Source organism: Periplaneta americana, chromosome 14 (genome assembly GCF_040183065.1).
Source record: "Periplaneta americana isolate PAMFEO1 chromosome 14, P.americana_PAMFEO1_priV1, whole genome shotgun sequence".
Classification (NCBI taxonomy): domain Eukaryota; kingdom Metazoa; phylum Arthropoda; class Insecta; order Blattodea; family Blattidae; genus Periplaneta; species Periplaneta americana.
Window position 1 is genome coordinate 150,285,327 of NC_091130.1, and position 17,919 is coordinate 150,303,245.

Sequence of the window (17,919 nt, forward strand, 5' to 3'; positions counted from 1 at the left end):
ACGCTGGTCTCTGAGTGTAAACCTGAAGCTCTAGCTCTCAGGCGAAGATGTTCATCATCGACTGAATGATCTAGTTCTCTTCTTTTCCAAAATTAGGCCTACATGTGATACTCTTTATAAATTGGTGTTATATCTTATTATTAACTAGCCGTACCCGTGCGCTCCGCTGCACCCGTTAGAAATAAATATAAAGTAATTACATAATTAAAATAGGACGTTTGATCCAGGGAACATTCGTGTTTGATAGGAGGATAAATCGTTTAATATGTTACTTAATTTAAATTGCATCCACATAATTATAATGCTATTATTTTGGTCCAGAGACACTCATTGGTGCAATGACAATTCCTTTAACATGTTTCTAATTTTTATTACATGCATCCATAGTTTAATGAACATTGACATCATTTAGATTTAATGTGTATACTTTATTTTACTTGTTATAGGTTTCCATTGAATTATGGTAATAACTTAATCTTAACCCTTGTTTTCTACGTATTCAGTAGGCTAAATGGCGTTTGGCCCATTATGGTTCTGAACCCTTCAAATAACTTAAATTATATTATATAATATTATATTATTTATATTATATTATATATTACATTACATTATATTATATCAGAAGTTACTGTAATAACATTATAGCATTATGTCCATCCAGAGAAACTACACTTTCCAATGGTGAAATAATAATTAATTATACAAATCGGTTAATTTAGCTTCCGATATTACTTCATACAAACACAGAAACATTCTCTGTAGGCTATCTTTCATAGCTTTCGATTGTTGCTGTCCAAGGCCCCTTATAGACGAAGTCATTTGTTTTTTATTTCATTATACGGCCTTAGATGGCAGTTATTTTAATTTTAAAACTCATTTCTCTCATTAAATATCAGTCCTATCAAAATTTTTCAAGGAATAAAGCTTATCGCAAATTATTTTCAAAGAAACTTTTGTTATTTAACATTTTTCACAAACATCAATAATAAGCGAGATATTTCGATTTATTTAATTCAGGCCATTTATAAGGCTCCTTTGAAATAATGTATTTTGAATGCCATATAGCCTAAAATCTAAGTTACAACGAACATAATTTATGTTCCAATTTTCATCGAAATCCGTTCATCCATTATCGCGTGAAAAGGTAACAAACATACAGAGAGACAGACAGACAGACATACAAACAAAAATTTCAAAAAAGCGATTTTCGGTTTCAGGGTGGTTAATTATATATGTTAGGACCAATTATTTTTGGAAAATCGAACGTTACCAGAAAAATTTCGGCTACAGATTTGTTATTATTAATACAGATTTACTGTCATGAAATGCTGGATTTAGGGTGAAATACTTTAGTACCAAAGGGTAAAGGCATATTTTGTGAAGTTTGTTCGAAAAAGTTGAGTTTTCGTTTTATGTTTTCCAAGAACATTCTGAGAATTTCCATATTTTCGTTTACGGAGACACGTTGTTGCAAATATACTGAATTTTAATCCTTATTGTTTTATATGTTTTAAATAATAGCTGAACTGTACAAGCGGATTAGCATTTAAGGCTGGTTCACAATAAACCGGGAACGAGAACCAGAATGAAAACGAGAAGCAGAGGACGTGAATATGACATTTTTTTATTCACAATAAACCGAGAACGTAGACGACTATGCATATCGATATGCATGTCAATAACGATATGTAAAGTCGATATTACGCATTCTGGTGTTATTTGTGAATAATTGACCAATGGCGTTCTCTCATGAGTACAAGGCAGCCAACATAAACACAGGTTAACCAACTTCGAAATTTCAACTGAAACATTTCATTAGGTACGGTACTATAAATATGCCCATGCATCTTTATTTTCACAACCTATTTTAAGTCTACCATAACGTAAAATAATTAGAGAAGAAACATTTGTAATAGAACAAAAGTGAACACAACAGTAGTAATTGAATTGAATTGAAGCGTGAATATGTAGTGTGTAATATGATTCGCTTCCGATCGGTGTTCAAAGCCACGTATTCTCCTTCATTTTCTCATCTTTATTCGAGGCACGCCGCTTATCGTAAATGTGAGGATTTCAATATTAGAATCTTATCAAATAAAACTTGCTCCATGATGCACAGCACAGAACAAAATAATGCATAGGCTATGTCACGGTCTTCTTGCTACAAAATATACGACGACAAAATAGCTTTTAGATGGCAATAGAATGAATCTAGTGGACTGTGATCGGAAACGTGAACGCCAAAGTTGAAACTTGGCCAACTCTGCGTTCCCGAATCGGGGCTCCGGCAAGCTTTTCTTTAATTGCGAATGCTGACATTTAAATGTACACATTTTAACAATTTTACCGCTTTCGTTTTCGTTCCGATTCTCGTTTCCGGTTTATTGTGAACCAGCCTTTACAAGCTGCATCTCAGATAAAAACTGTAGCGAAAAACACTGTATTAAAATTTGTTCATATTTCGTCTGTAATTCAGTCCTAAATGTCTCTTTATTGTGCATAACACTTTTGTATCCTAGGGTTATACTCCTGTTTTTTCTTCTACGTTTCAATATCCAACATTTATAATACAGAGTAAACCGTAAATCGTGTCATTTATTTAAAGGAGTTAATCTTTGAGATGTGGATTGGAATGAGAGGAGGCTATTCAGTAATATCACTAAATCTGTCTTTTTTATGTTGCGTAGCTCCTAGACGAGACATCGGAGAACTTGGATTGTATTACGAAAAATGATCCTCATTGTATATCGATCCCCAGAGTTTGTTGCAGAGCTCCTGAATCATCCTGTATGTACGTAAAAATTTCTATCTTCAACAAATTCTGGTAATATTTATGAAACACGTGTTTACTTTTTGTCAGGTTGGTTCCTGCACACTATTGGCTTCCATCGTTTTGTCACACAAGATAATTCTACATGAGGAAGAAGATGAAGTTCTCAGTTTCGTTGCAGAATCCTGCAAGCGGATTTTCTCTTCTGGGGTAATGCTGGTGTCCTTGTCTTTCGAAAAATATAAGTATAAGAGTACAAGAACTTACAGTTTCGAACCTCGAATGGAAAAGGTCGAAATCAAACATAGTCTTTATTGTTCTATAAACAAAACCAAATTCAATGCTTTCAGATTTCTAACAAATACTTCGAGTAACAAAGAATATTTCGAATGGTTTAATGATGAAAGTATAGACGTAAGATTTTCACTTGAGTTATATGGGGCAGAATCATCAGTACTGCAGGACTTGCATGCAATAGGAAGATGGTCAGTTCTTGTCTCCCCTTTGAAAGGCTCGCCCGGTATTTGGTTGCAAACTCTTCCCGACTGTTATATACTCATAGTCAAGTACGAACAACAAGCAACTGTTGAGTATGTGCGAGATCACATTCGTATACTTCATGTCATGGAAATAATTAACAAATACGCTCCATTCCTCGTTGCTGTTACCGGAGTTTCTCACACAAGTAATCTAGTTTTCGATATTTTTCGGATTTTGATTAACAGAGACATAATTAATGCATTTGTAATTGTGCAAGATTCTGTTACAGGAGACGTAAGACTATTTACTTGGTCTCCATTTGAACTCCCTTCTGGAAAATGTGGTCAGCTAATAGATGTAATTTTAATAGCTACTTGGGACAGAGGGAAACGCAACACCATATTTACCCAAAACCCATTATTACAGGAATCAACACATCGCGTAGATTTGCAGGACTGTTATTTTCTTTACATAGGCGCGAACTCTGAACCTCTAGTAATAAATTCATACTCAAACAAGAGGCAATATGAAGCTGAAGAAAAAGACGGGCTAGATATTAGGCTCATTAAAATCATAGCCTCGTCCATGAACATATCGACTTGGAACAAAATGTCTCGGAAATCAAAATTTCCCCTCGCAGTTTCTAATACAGTAGCAGACTATTCCACATTCAACTACAGATACTCTGTCTATTACACTATGAAATATATCTTCTTTGTTGCAGTGGCTCCCCCTTACGGCCGCTGGGCTAGCATCCCCCGTGTCTTCACCCTCACACTATGGTTCTTCGTGTTCCTGGCTCTATTGGCCTCTGTTTTTGTCCAACGATTTCTTTCTCTCTCAGAATCATGCAAAGAACACAAAAAATTCAGAAAATCTGGAATCTGTTTCCTATTATCGTGGTCCGTACTAATGGGAATAGGAACTGAAATTCCTCAAACGGTGAAGTTCCGGGTCTTCTTCCTCGCATGGTTGATATTTTCTACGTGTCTCAACACAGTATTCCAGACTTTCGTCACAACATTTCTCATAGACCCTGGTCGACAGCATCAAGTCTCCAGTCTCAATGAACTCCTTGATCTAAACTACTCTTTGGTTTTCTATGATTCAGACTCACTTGACATAATTACAGCTCAGTTCGACATCCTTAATAATGTTTACTTCATAGTAGACCCAACTGAAGCTATGGTATTTGCCCTGAATACAGACCATACTGCTTTCTTTTCCAGCGAAGATTTCTTTGAATTTAAATACAAACTCATTTGTGAAGGTTACAACGTCCCAGCTCAATACAAATTCAAAGAATACATCGCCCACGTACATATGATACTGAAACTCAAGGCTACTGCCGCTCTTGAGAGTCGTTTCAATGAGATCATGAGACGTCTTATAGAGGCAGGTTTACCTCACAAGATAATGAGAGATATTACTGATCCGACGGGCGTCAAACACGCGACTCGTAATGCTGTGGATTTGAGGGAAGAATACGTACACATGTCGCTCGAACATCTCCAGTCGCCATTCATCCTCATGTCCATAGGCTTGGGAAGTAGTTTTGTTGTGTTTCTTTTGGAAATTGCGTACCATTATATGAAATCGATCTGGACAAGAACTAGTAAGTAATTTATTTCTTTGCGTGTTTTATTATTTTTTCCTACTAAGGACTTAAGCTGTTTAAGGTAGGTGTCCCTGATATGGCCATGCTAAGGTTTGAGAATTTTTCTAGCCGCCATTTTGAAAAAAAAAATGTAAACCACTTTTTTTCTTACTCGTTCTCAGTCTAATGGACTTTCTTAAAACAACTTTCTTTCCCCATAAAAATAGCTTTAATTGTCCAAAAAGTCCCAAATTCCAAAAGTCTACCTAGTGGCCATATCAGGAACATGTGCACATGATATGGCCACCCTTGTTCCATGTTCTACAAATCGTGATTGTTTTCAGTTTGATAGCGCAGTTGTGCTAAAATTAAATAATTTTGGTGTAAAATGAATAAAAATGACACTTAATAACCTTTTTTATAATTCAAAAGTGTAGTCAAAACAGGTTTATCCATAAAAAAATTAAATTGTTTTTCTTAAAATACAAACTTTTTGCGTAATCCCAGCTATAAGGCATGTAAATTTGTCAGGTGGAAAAATACGAGTGAAATGAACTTGTCTTGATATGGCCATATCAGGAGCAGGTAAGCTTTCACGAAAATCGTTTGATTATGAACAACTCGTAAAAGATACGCCATCAACTACAACACCAATCAACAGAACATTAAAAACTGAATGGAGTACGATGGTTTTCATGAAACAAGTCTTTGAAAAACATGCATAAAACAAAGGAGACTACCAGAGAAAAATAAGAAGAGGTCACATGAAAACCGCAAAACAGGCAACTGACGCCATATTGCTCAATCTGACTGGATGGAAAACGATCAAGTGACATACCAGGATACCCTTTCACTGGATGCTGCTGCAATTTAGCGGATTTTTTGGTTAACTAACTCACAGTAGGGGGGGGGGTGGCCATATCAGGAACATGGCCATAACAGGAGCACCCACCTTACATCAGCTGTTTGTTTCTGCGGATGACGTGAATATGTTAGGAGAAAATCTACGAACTATTAGGGAAGACACAGGGGTTTTACTTGGAGCAAGTAAGAAGATAGATTTGGAAGTGAACTCCGAAAAGACAAAGTATGTGATTATGTCTCGTGGCCAGACCATAGTACGAAATGGAAATATAAAAATTCAAAATTTATCCTTTGAAGAAGTAACAGTAACAAATATAAATGACACTCGGAAAGAAAGTAAACGTAGAATAAATATGGGTTATTATTCGGTTGAGAAGTTTTTGTCGTCCAGTTTGCTCTGAAAAAAACTGAAAGTTAGAATTTGTAAAACAGTTATATTACCGGTTGTTCTGTATGGTTGTAAAACTTGGACTCTCACTTTGAGAGAGGAACAGAGGTTAAGGATGTATGAGAATAGGGAGTTTAGGAAAATATTTGGGGCTAAGAGGGATGAAGTTACAGGAGAATGGATAAAGTTACACAACGCAGACTGCAAGCATTGTATTCTTCACCTGACATAATTAGAAACATTAAATCCAGATGGGCAGAGCATGTAGGACGTATGGGCGAATCCAGAAATGCGTATAGAGTTTTAGTTGAGAGGCCGGAGGGGAAAAGACCTTTGGGGAGGCCGAGACGTAGATGGGAAGAAAATGTTAAAATGGATTTGAAGGCGGTGGGATGTGATGGTAGGGACTGAATTTACAAAATATTTTATTTTGGTGTAACTTAAATTTTGTTTAAGAATATTATGTTTCAGTAATTTTTTCTGCTTTAATGTATAATTTATAATTTTATTAATCTATACCACTAAAATAATTTTATACAACAAAAATTTTGTTGTTCTTCGAAATATTTTTGCTATAAATGAGATTTCTGCCATAAAAGAAACACATGTTTTGAAGAATAGGATAGTCTGGTTTGTTTTCGCACTTGTAACACATATAGGCCCCTGCAGTATCAGCTAAATTCATTACTTCGAAGGATTTCTAAATACGTAGAAATATAAATTTGTGAACTCTGGGCAACATGGAACTTGTACAGCATTTGTATCTTTATGGTAGCACTTGAAGGAATAATTCCAGATTTGATAATAGGAAGTTAAGTACAACTACTTGACATTACTTAACAAGCTGTTTCATTTATTGTGTTATAATTACAATTGGCTGTATTACATTTGACATACATTTATTGTGTTTAATTACAAACACAGTATGAAAGACAGAAACCTAATGAAGTTTAAATTATTACTATTTCAAACTCAATTGACCATTCTCTAATAATTTGTCCACATGGGGCCTTTCATACTTGCGAAGTATGTTTTTAATTTAATTTTATGTAAAAAGGCACATAGCATAATAAAACTTTTAGTTAAATCTGATAGAAGAAGTATTAAAAATGTAATTTGCTTCAGTTCTTAAAACAGAAATATATCAAAATACAATTTAAATATTCTCTCAAAATTATTTTCTTTATTAGAAGCGTTGACTGTTCAACACCTCAATAAAAATGATTTCATTAACGTCACTCATTTTAAGATTGTAACGTACTTCCAAGTGGACGGTATTTATTAGGTTTCTGTTATTTTATAGTAAGTATGTTTGTACCTAATTTATTTTCAAGATATTCTGGTTATATTACTGTTAAAATATTGAATTATAAAATTTAATTTTAAATATGTAGCACCAATTACAACACTTCTACTTATGAGCTTATGTAACACACTTAATTTAGTAGCCTAAATTATGTACCTTTATGGACATTTTATATCTGTGTCCATGACAGAAAAATATCAGACTAAGGGAAGGAAAAGTAAATAAAGTATAACTGACAAAAATAAAAGTAAAATAAACAATAGAATAGCACACACCACCTTCAACCCCGAGCCCTCACCAGTATGTCTAAGAAACTTATAAACTATGGAAGTAACATTGAAGTGTTAAGTATTATAGACAAAGATACATGTCACTTCACAGAATTAAGTTGAATTATCAAATGAGATAATTATATATTTAATTGATGCACCCGATTCTCCAGTTCCACTCTGGCCATAGAAGAATTTTATACGTTATAATTTATCCTAAGTTAATATTTGAAGAAGAAAATGTTATTTAACCGAGTGAATGAATGAAAAATCAGGTACTATGTAATACATAGTAACCCAAACGTTGCTTAGCAAATCAGGTTTGGAATGATAGTACTTATCTTAAAAGTAATTAAGTACATTTATAAAACTTACAATATCTATAACGAATAAAGTTCAGTCAACAATTTTAATAGGTTTGAAAACTAATAACGTTATACATATTGTATATTCACAAGGTGCTTGGACTTCGTAATAAAATGAAATTAGTACACTATGCATTTAAGTCTCAAACACCTTCCACATAAGTAATATTGCTAAGTAATAATGCTGTGTCTTATTTCTGTATACAGTAAGAATATTTTTCTGTTAATAATTTCTTAATTTACGTAAAAATCAATAAGATTATTTCCTTATTACTACTATCCCAAAAGATGTAGGAAGAATTTATGGACATTCCCCCACTGTTAAATTGAGTAATCTAAATAAAACTATTATTTTATGTAGCTGTTCGTCGTCATAAGAGATCAATTTATACATTATACAGAGCTGTAAACATTATACTGCTATTTTATAAAACTGAAGTGATTCTATTCTATATAAGAAGAATACATACTTCATCGTTGCTCAAATTAAACATAACATTACTTGCTATTAAAAGTTTCATCGTATTTCCAGTTTATGTTGTTCTTTGTTACTCTGATAGCGATATATTAAACCTCTTACATTTTTATGAAAGAGTAAATTATGACAAATTAGTAGCTCGAAGTTGTAATAACATCTACTGAAAGTACCACGACCAAACAACTTAAAATTAAACGTCACTTAACTACTAAATTTAAGTAATTATTACAGGAAGCAATTATTGCACAATTAATTGTGAATGTAAGCATTTTATATCATTGCAAATCTTCGAAATGGATACCATTTCTAAAATTAATTATTTTTCCACTATATATTTCCTTTAGCAACATTTCTTGGAGCAATTTAGTAATAATATTCAATCAGTTAGTAATGTCAGGATCATTTGAATATTAGTTGTTGGTAATGAATATCTCAACTTGGATCTGTAGGCTACCACGTCTGAAGCAAAACATTTGTGATATTACAAGGAGAACGATACATTACAGATTCATTTCTAGTAATAACGTTACATTCACTGCACTCATGTTTATAAAACATTTACTTATTATATATGTGAATTTAACATCTTACTGGAATGTATTAATCTTCCCTTCCTAAAAGAGTGCACAATATTTTATGCACTCTTCTGTCATTTTAACATGCCACGTCTTGTATTCAAAGTATTTTAGACATAATTAAAATATATTACTACGCTATTCATATACTTTTTTTCGTGTTATAATAAAACTAATATAACATTGTCAATGTTTTTTTTCTTTCATTATTGGCAGTATGAAGATCAATTTCCATCATTCCTTTAATATAAAATGTTATCACAGCATTTAGTAATACATGATAAACAGATAAAATTAATTATAAAAATATAATCTATACAAACATTATTGTAAAAATAATATTTCAAAATTTCATAATTCGATGTATTAATTTTCATTGTAATATACAAAAAAAATATTTCATACTTTAAAAAAGGGATACTTTTCATATTCACAAAAAGATTTCCTTACAGGTAAAAAAAATCGTTTCTCAAACTTGATGGCAGATCTATCGTTAAACCAAAAACAGTTACACTACATTAGCATGAAACTTGTGAGTGGTAGAGTATTGCATTGGTAAGCATAACCTAATATTTGCAGGACCCTCACCTTCACACAGGCATTTTATACCTGTTTTGGCACATGAATATTGTTAGGATGCTACAGCCTCGTTCGTTAAAGGAGAAGTCATTTCTTGCTATGTCACTTTCCTATCCGATTTCCTCCATAAAAAATCTAACTTTGTACAATTTTGAAATACCTATAATAGATCGGCGTTGTCAGTCATGGTTATACAAGGCATCTAAAATGATGCAATTTTGCATATTAAAAATCAAGTCCATTGATTCCTCGGTTTAAAAGTTGTTATTTAGTCACAACAAATTCGCTGTTTTCAAACAGACATAGTATTATGTTCCAATAGACTGAATTCTATGCATTGCTTTCCCTCTTACCTCTTGGGGACAGTTAACACTTAGGAAATAATTAATTGATTGTATTAGATTTGCGTACAATGCTTATACATATACTTGAAGTAGAAAAAATTCAGAAATGTAAAATAATCGTACGTCATTGAACATGATAGTATAATTACAAATGGTGTAAATTTGCCATTTTTAATAACACAAAATATAATTTAAATGTTAATTTAAATATAAATCACTCACAGATGAGATTGCGAAAATCATAAGAATTCCATTAGGAAACAAATGAAATAAGTTACTACAACAAGTAAATCACTTCAAATATAACTGGATTTAACTTGTAAAATAAAGACAATTTGGGACAGTTCAAGTACAATTGAAAACTTTAAGAGAGCTTACTATTAAGCTTACACTGAGATACATTTTTGTTAATTTTGTTGAAAAAATTCTATTTTTCGTTTGTAACATAAAAATTGTATTTGGTACAGAAAACCTCTCCAGAAATTATCATACATATAGGATCTTTCAATCAGATCTCTCGTCCTCCATTTTTAAAACGTTGTAAGTTCTAGGTGGCCCTTTAAACTTCTAAACTCAGTTGTATCCGTTTGCATTTTTCTTACCCATTGCATTATTAAAAATGATATTCCTTCTCCAAATTTTGTACTACGTGCATAATTTTATTTGTAGCTCTTCTTAAAAGTTTGCTTAACAAAACTTGTTACCATGATTTTCCTTAAACCTCAAGATTTTGGGGGGAAAACATTTTTTCTGCTAGACCTCGCAATTTTAATTGTTTTCATATTTGACTTTATCAAATAATTTTTTCTCAGCTCGTGAAGAGAAATCTGAAGAAAAAAGTAATAACTCATTTTTAAGGGATTTTTTAAAGGTACGTGAAGCAATTTCAGCAAAAGTGTTTAAATTTGTAGGTGAATCAGTGATTTTTCAAAATAGAATTTAAATCTACAAACACTTTAATAATCTATGTAATTTTGGACAGATTGAGCTGGAACTTTGTGCAGAGGCATATTTATATGCAGCTTGACATGTGTAAAAATTTTCACATCTCTAGCTCAAACGTGTCCGGAAAATTCAATTTTCACCTCAGTGTGTCCTTAAGTTTCAACAATTAGTGTCGTAATTTCGTAGTATTATTCGCAAGTAAATGCTCAACTGTTACCAAGGGAGAGAAAAGAAAACAACGCTTAGTGTCAAGATATAGTGAAAATGTGATTTGAATAGGTGTAATAGGGAAATAAATCTTCCCCATGAATGTCTATAGGTCTATAATTGTGTGGAGGTTACTTGAAACTGGCCTCGCTATCGGCGTCACCGAACCACCCCTGTTGCTGGTAGCTTTCCCTCATCGTAGTGGTGGTCCTGGAAAATAGGACCTGCGATCCTGGAGGCAGCACCTGGTGTTGGCTCACGCTGCTCATTGCAGTCGATGTGCGGCTCCTCGCGGACCTGGGGGAGTGCTCCGGACTGCTCAGGTCTCCAGCGTCCCAGTGCCGTCGTCCGGGAGCAACCCAGTGCTCAGTAAATTCTGAGGCAGACCGTGCGAGCGAAGGCTGGCTCACAGACCGAACCAAACTTCCCGTCTCAAGACCTCTTCCTCCATAGTCTTCATCTTCTGATGCAGTTCCGTGACCTGTGATCAGGAGCAAGTCATCGTCGTCATAGAAACGTCGAGGTCCTCCTGGTCTGTAGTAGGAACTGGGTCCGCTGGCGTCACTCAAAGTGTCTGCGACGTCGGGACGAGCGAAGTCGACCATGACTTCAGTCATAGAGCGAACATCCATGTCAGAACGGAGACTGGATCGAGAAGTGCGACGGGAACGCAGTGCAGGATCCATGCCAGGCTGGCCGGAAGTCCCAGGTGGTGGGACGACGTCTGGAACGAGAGTACGGACGGATGATCCTCCGTCGGAGTCGTATTCGTACAGTGTGGGAAGAGAGCTTCTGCGACTTCGTGTGTCCCAGTCCGTCTTGCGTCTGTAACGAGGGTTGGAAGGCCCTCCACGTTGATCGTAAGACGGCTTCTCTGGTGGAGCAAGCACGCGAATAATAACATCCCATTTTTTCGGCTCGAAGAGTTTCTCGTAACGTTGATCCTTTCGAATTCGTTCGTAGTCCTCACGTACTGTAGCCTCCGTGAGCAAGGTTCGAAGTGTCGATTCCGTCGTGATAATCTGACGCCACTTCTCGCGGTCCTCAATAGTCAACACAGCTTCTTCCCTGAACACTTCATTTGAAGGAGCTTGAGGTTGGAGTTCTTCTACAGGTGGTGGGTTCAAGACTCTTATCAAAACGTCCCAGTTAGGGATTGGAGGATCTTGAGGAGGTACTTCCAGAGTACTCAGATAGTTACGTTCTATATCCACATGGGCCTGATGACGCTCTGCAATTGGTGTTGTTGGGTATCCCGATACTGAAGATGCTTCTGAATAGCTCTCCCAGTCAGGTCCAGGATCATTGCCCTCCGTGGCCTCTTGGGTATTCGGGGCCGGATAATTGCGAATAACTACATCCCACTTAGGGTTCGGTGGTGGCTGCGGTCTGGTGTGGTACTCCGTCACCTGTCTTCTGTGCCGTTCGATGTCTTCAATCGTGCGCTTCTCAGTGATGGTCCTCAAGAATACGTCGTCTACTACATGAGATGTGATCTCAGGGCGACGGGACACGACAACTGGAGGCTCCAGCAGTTCTATAGTGTTGATTTGATCTTCGATTTCACTTGTGTAGTGTGTCGACGGGACGATAGGTGGAGGTGGTGGCGGTGGTGGTGCAATGCTGGTGGATACAGGAGCATACCGTTTGTGGGTGTTATCGACAATCTCTGTCATGGACCTCGTGTCAGTCATTTCTGTGTTGAGACTCGTCAGAGACCTTGCCGATGTGATAGACATGCGTCTCTGAGGAGCATCAATCAAGTCCTCCCCCTGAGACCAATTATCATTATCTGGAATCGACCTTTGTGACAAAGTATCTGCTGCCTCCCGGGTTTGAAGCTGCTCCTGTTGACGTCGCAGGATGCGAGAATATACAGGAGGTGTCTGGGCATACTTGGCAGGTGGTGGCGGTGGATGCAGCTCTGGAACGTAAGTAAATGTTGTTGTCGTAGGCTTGGGTATGTCTTCAAAGGAGCGTTGCATCTCTTCGCGTTCCAAAATGGTTGTGAGATTCCTTGCCTGGGTGCTCATAGTGCTCTCAACTTCTGATGGGGGCGGTGTCGGCGTTGGTGGCGGTGGCGGAGCCCTTTTGACGCGAACAGACACGTCGAATTTTGGTTCTGGAGGTGGTACAGGCACAGCGATCGGAGGTTTCGGCACGACACTTGCTACAGCTGTGGCAGCAGTCATCTCCGCTTCTGTGTGCTGACCGTACCCTTCGGAATAGAAACTGGACGTTGCCTCCTGGTGCACGTAAGCTTTGTTCTCGTACGATCCTGCAGAGCTGACAATGCTGGGTCGACGTAAACTCCTTGTGTCGACGTCTTCGACCTCGGAGTGAGCCGAGCTCGGGGATTCGGAGGGATAGTCACTGGGCAAGGTATCGGAATGTTCTCCACTGCCTTGGATGATGAGAGCAGTCTCTGAGCCGGAAGTACTGCCCGTAGCAGTAGCTGCGGCATGCGCTCGAGGAATCTTGAGGCCCTCGAACATGGATATGTTACCCAGGCTGGAGCCAGACAGCTTTGTGATTTCAGATCCGGTGCCGGCAGATGAGAAGGGATGCCTTCTTACAACTGTCACATTACGCTTCTTGAGGCAGATGTAGGAACACCCGAGACCCAAAAGCAGAAGCGACAGGAATAGGATTGCACAGATGATAAGCAGGATGTGGAATCCTTTCAAAGGCGGTTCAACAACAGGCACTGGTGCAACTGGTTCCAAGCTGAAAGTCAAACATATGACGAATGTTAATGCAGAAATAAATATTCATTTTCTCGGCACTAAAAGAAAGAACTTTCCTCGGGCTATTTCCTTTGCTGGAAATGTAGGCTACCTCGTAACGGATGACATCCATTTGCCAGAAAATTTAGTCATGAAAAGCCTCGATTGAGTAATTTCTCTATGAGGATCTCAACAAAATAGTTCAGAAATATCAAGAAAACATTTTACCAGTAGAGAGAGAGAGACTATTATTAATGCAGACATAATTGAACAGGTGTGATATCATAAAACCTTGAAACTTTACACAGAGATGAACAATATTATCATGAGCTTTAATAACACCCAACGATTTTACATCATTTGACTGAAATTATACATAAATTTCTTAGTATTACGTCACTTAGTGTTGTATTGAGCAATGATACGAGGCACACATAAACAGTCGAGAAATAAACACTAACAAACTTATAAAATTGTAGTTACATCATGGAAAATTACTTGTCTTGCCGACGGCAAGCAATAATATGACATAGTCTGTGGGTAGGAAAACTGAATACAGTATATTATATTCCAGTATGACTTAAGGTTTTAACTATTTTCGACGTGGTGCGATATTCTCCGACGTTTCGGAGCCATATTGTAAAGATTGTAGGTAGACAGCAGAAAGTGAAATTTACTGTATACAGTATGTTGGTTCTCTTACCAGGAATGGGGTTCCCAAGCACTGTAGCTCCGGAACGTTCGATGTACTTACTGCTATTATAGCACATAACCAAAATACCTCGCACTGCTATGTAAAAGTGATAAACAATTTTGAAATGGAAGGCAATTCACTGTTTTGCTAAAATTTTATTAGTAGTTTCACATAACTAACATTTAAAATCTTGTATTAAATATTCTTCGTCCATTAAAGATAGAAACCTTTTAAATTATGGTAGATGAATTTAATTAAACTCTGGAATAAAATATTCTGTTATTGGTATATTAATGTTTCCCAAACCATTGCCTTTATATTGATACTCCTGATGTATCCTACGTCCCTAAAAGTATTCTGAAAAACTAGAGTTTATTAAATTTTTCAAAACATATGAAATAATATATGACGAAAATTTTAAATACATAAATTAAATCCAACAGACATTTAAAAGCACATAAATTTCTGTAGTTATACTTTAAGAAACTGCAAAGGGTTATTCAACTGGCTGGAGATAACCAGATTTGAAATACCCCCTTTCGATGTCCATTTCTAGTACCATTATTAAATTTAGAGTTAATGGTACGTAAATAACTGTAAACTACAATACCAAGCAACAACGCGGTTCGATCACCTGAATCATCCGGTGAGTCTTTCATCCAAATCACAATTTTGTCCATTCTTCTTTCAATTTTTTACTTTTAATATGATCTGTGTAAACTTTTTATCATAAGAATGTACATACATCATAAGATGTTAACTCTTTTAAATGTCATTCTACTATTACATTTTAAACTTGATTATACTTTTTACATGTTCTTATATTATTTTTAATTATCATATGCATATATAGAAGACATAATAATATTGGTTATAAATTATTATACCATTATATTTTTAACTTTTCCAGTTATTGAATGACTTAAATATCACTATTCAGACATCTCATATTTTTCCATTTGTCATTAATTTTTTAAATATAATTAAACATGAGATTAATTAGTCACTGAAGATGGAGAAGCATCTCCGAAACATGTCTGACTATAACTAATTTCTTTAATAATTTTATTGTATTTATTAGTGTTCATATAACTGTAATATATCACCTATAATGTATCTTAACAATACCATACTAATTTTCCAAGAGCATAATCTCGTAATATTTTTGGCAAATGTTCCACTTATGAAGTAACCATGGAAATCACTTTTTTCTGTAGACAAGTCTTTAGGTATGAGAAACACTGTGAGATATGTAAGCACTACAAATAAACGGAGATATTTATGAGCAAATATGTTGTGTTTTAGTTGCTACAACAAGCGGAAGGTTACAGGTCATTACTAAGTCTTTATTCGCATACAAATACATGCTGTAAGTCTTGATGGCAATTGAAGCTGCTTACTAATACATGCTAACATAAGGACACTGAAAAGCATACTCAATAATATTAAAATTAAGCCACACAAATATTGAGAAAAGTTCAGTTGGATAGCCATTTGAAATATGCAAATTTGTGTGCTATGAGAAAAATTCATTTGTGACGCTTAGCTATATTTCTACTTCCTCTAGAACATAGTGAGAAGAGAGCTTATGACAGACTACGAAAAATTATTTCTCATAATTACAATTTTAATTTTAATAAATAAGCTTTAATTAATACTTTACGCCATTTTACAGAAGTATAACTATTAAGAACATTTATTCCAAATAGTCCAGGAAACTGACAATGATAAACTTCCACGATAAACTAAATCAAATTAATATTATTGACTTAATGTATCGATAATATTGTACTCCTATAACTTTCTGGAGCGTAATGGTCGCGAAAAGCTGCGATATTGTACTTCCTTTTTTAAATATGATATCCATTTACACAAAAATATTAACAACAGTTGAAAGTTTTCATGAATGATTTAAGGCTTAAGTTTCACTTTGAACCTCTTTTCTGCAAATTATAAATGGACTACATTTAACATACAGGTTACAATAGTACAGTATATGCTTGCATTACATGGAAAAATCCTTCAGAAGCAAGCGGAATTAGCTAACAGATAAATAAGATGCCGGATAATATTGTTCCAAAAGAGACAGTGATTGCGGCAAGATATTAGTGAAACAGCACATGTATAGAAATGTCATACAACTTAATTAGTCTAATACAATACTATTAATTATAATGCAGGCAACGACAGAAAAGAATGTTAAAGTACGCTCTCAAGAATTTGTAATATGAACCTCAAGCTTGAACGTTATTACCTTGCTTATGGAAACATCACGAACTCTATGAAAGAAGAAAACATCAGTAAATTAAATGTCAAGTAGGTTATATCATTGTAGTCAAGAATAGATTCCAAATCTGACCCCATATACGGGGTTTGCCAATTGACACAGGATAGGCTCAATGAATTTTACAATTAACATTGAAAAAAAAATTAGAATATGCTTTTGATATAAACGGGGAATAACTTGTCCTATTACTTTTGTTGTCATTTAAATAATTTATAAATATCATGATGTAGTAAGTAAATAACCCGTTTATTTTGATGAAAATGAAATTATATTTTTATACATTTTGATTACACACCTTTTAACACTGTATCACTTCGGAATATGTATGATAAGTTTTTCTTGTGTTAAATTTTAACGTACGTTGTTAACATGTTAGGACCTATTTTGGGTCATCTTTAGAACTGGTCGTTGTTGGTGTTGGCGCCACTTGTTTCCTGTGTGGGTGCGTTCGTAGTGTAGAGTCAAAGAGTGCATGTATTTTGAAATTGAGTTGTGTGTTGAGAATATCGTTGGTGTGTGTTTTTGTGTGTCTGTATATTTCATATTGTTCTAGTGTATTGAGTTTCTGGCTTTTTGGTTGGATGTGCAGTATTTCCATGTCCTTGTTGATGTCTCTGTAGGTGTGGTTGGCATTTGTGATGTGTTCTGCATATGTGGAGGTGTTTTATAATTTTGTTACGGCTATGATGTGCTCTTTGTAACGTGTTTGAAATGATCTGCCTGTCTGTCCTATGTAGAAGTTGTTGCAGGTGTTACATTTGAGTTTGTATACGCCTCTGTGGTTGTATTTGTTTGTTTCTGTTGTTTGTGTGTTGAGATGTTTTTGTAGAGTGTTATTTGTTCTGTATGCGATGTTGTTATTTAATTTCTTGAATGAGGTTGCAATTTTATGTGTGTTTTTTGTTTTCGTATGTTAGTGTGGTGTATTTTTTGGTGTTCTTGTGTTTGTGTTGTATTCTTCTGTTTTTTTGTGGGTTTGTTTTGCCTTACGTATTATGTTGTCTATTATGTTGGGGTTGTATCCGTTTTCTTGTGCTATGTATTT

At 35.3% G+C, this 17,919-nt stretch overlaps 1 protein-coding gene across 3 annotated transcripts in view; it reads right to left on the reverse strand.

Moving 5' to 3' along the window:
• Nucleotides 1-6,931: 6,931 nt before the first annotated feature.
• The window catches only part of pot (papillote), a 273,880-nt gene continuing 262,892 nt past the window's right edge, over nt 6,932-17,919 (reverse strand). For all 3 annotated transcript variants that reach the window (XM_069846305.1, XM_069846307.1, XM_069846306.1), the window contains one exon: nt 6,932-13,894. In XM_069846305.1, coding sequence (XP_069702406.1) covers nt 11,299-13,894 — 2,596 coding nt within the window. In that variant the 3' untranslated portion in view covers nt 6,932-11,298. The remainder of the gene's footprint in view (nt 13,895-17,919) is intronic.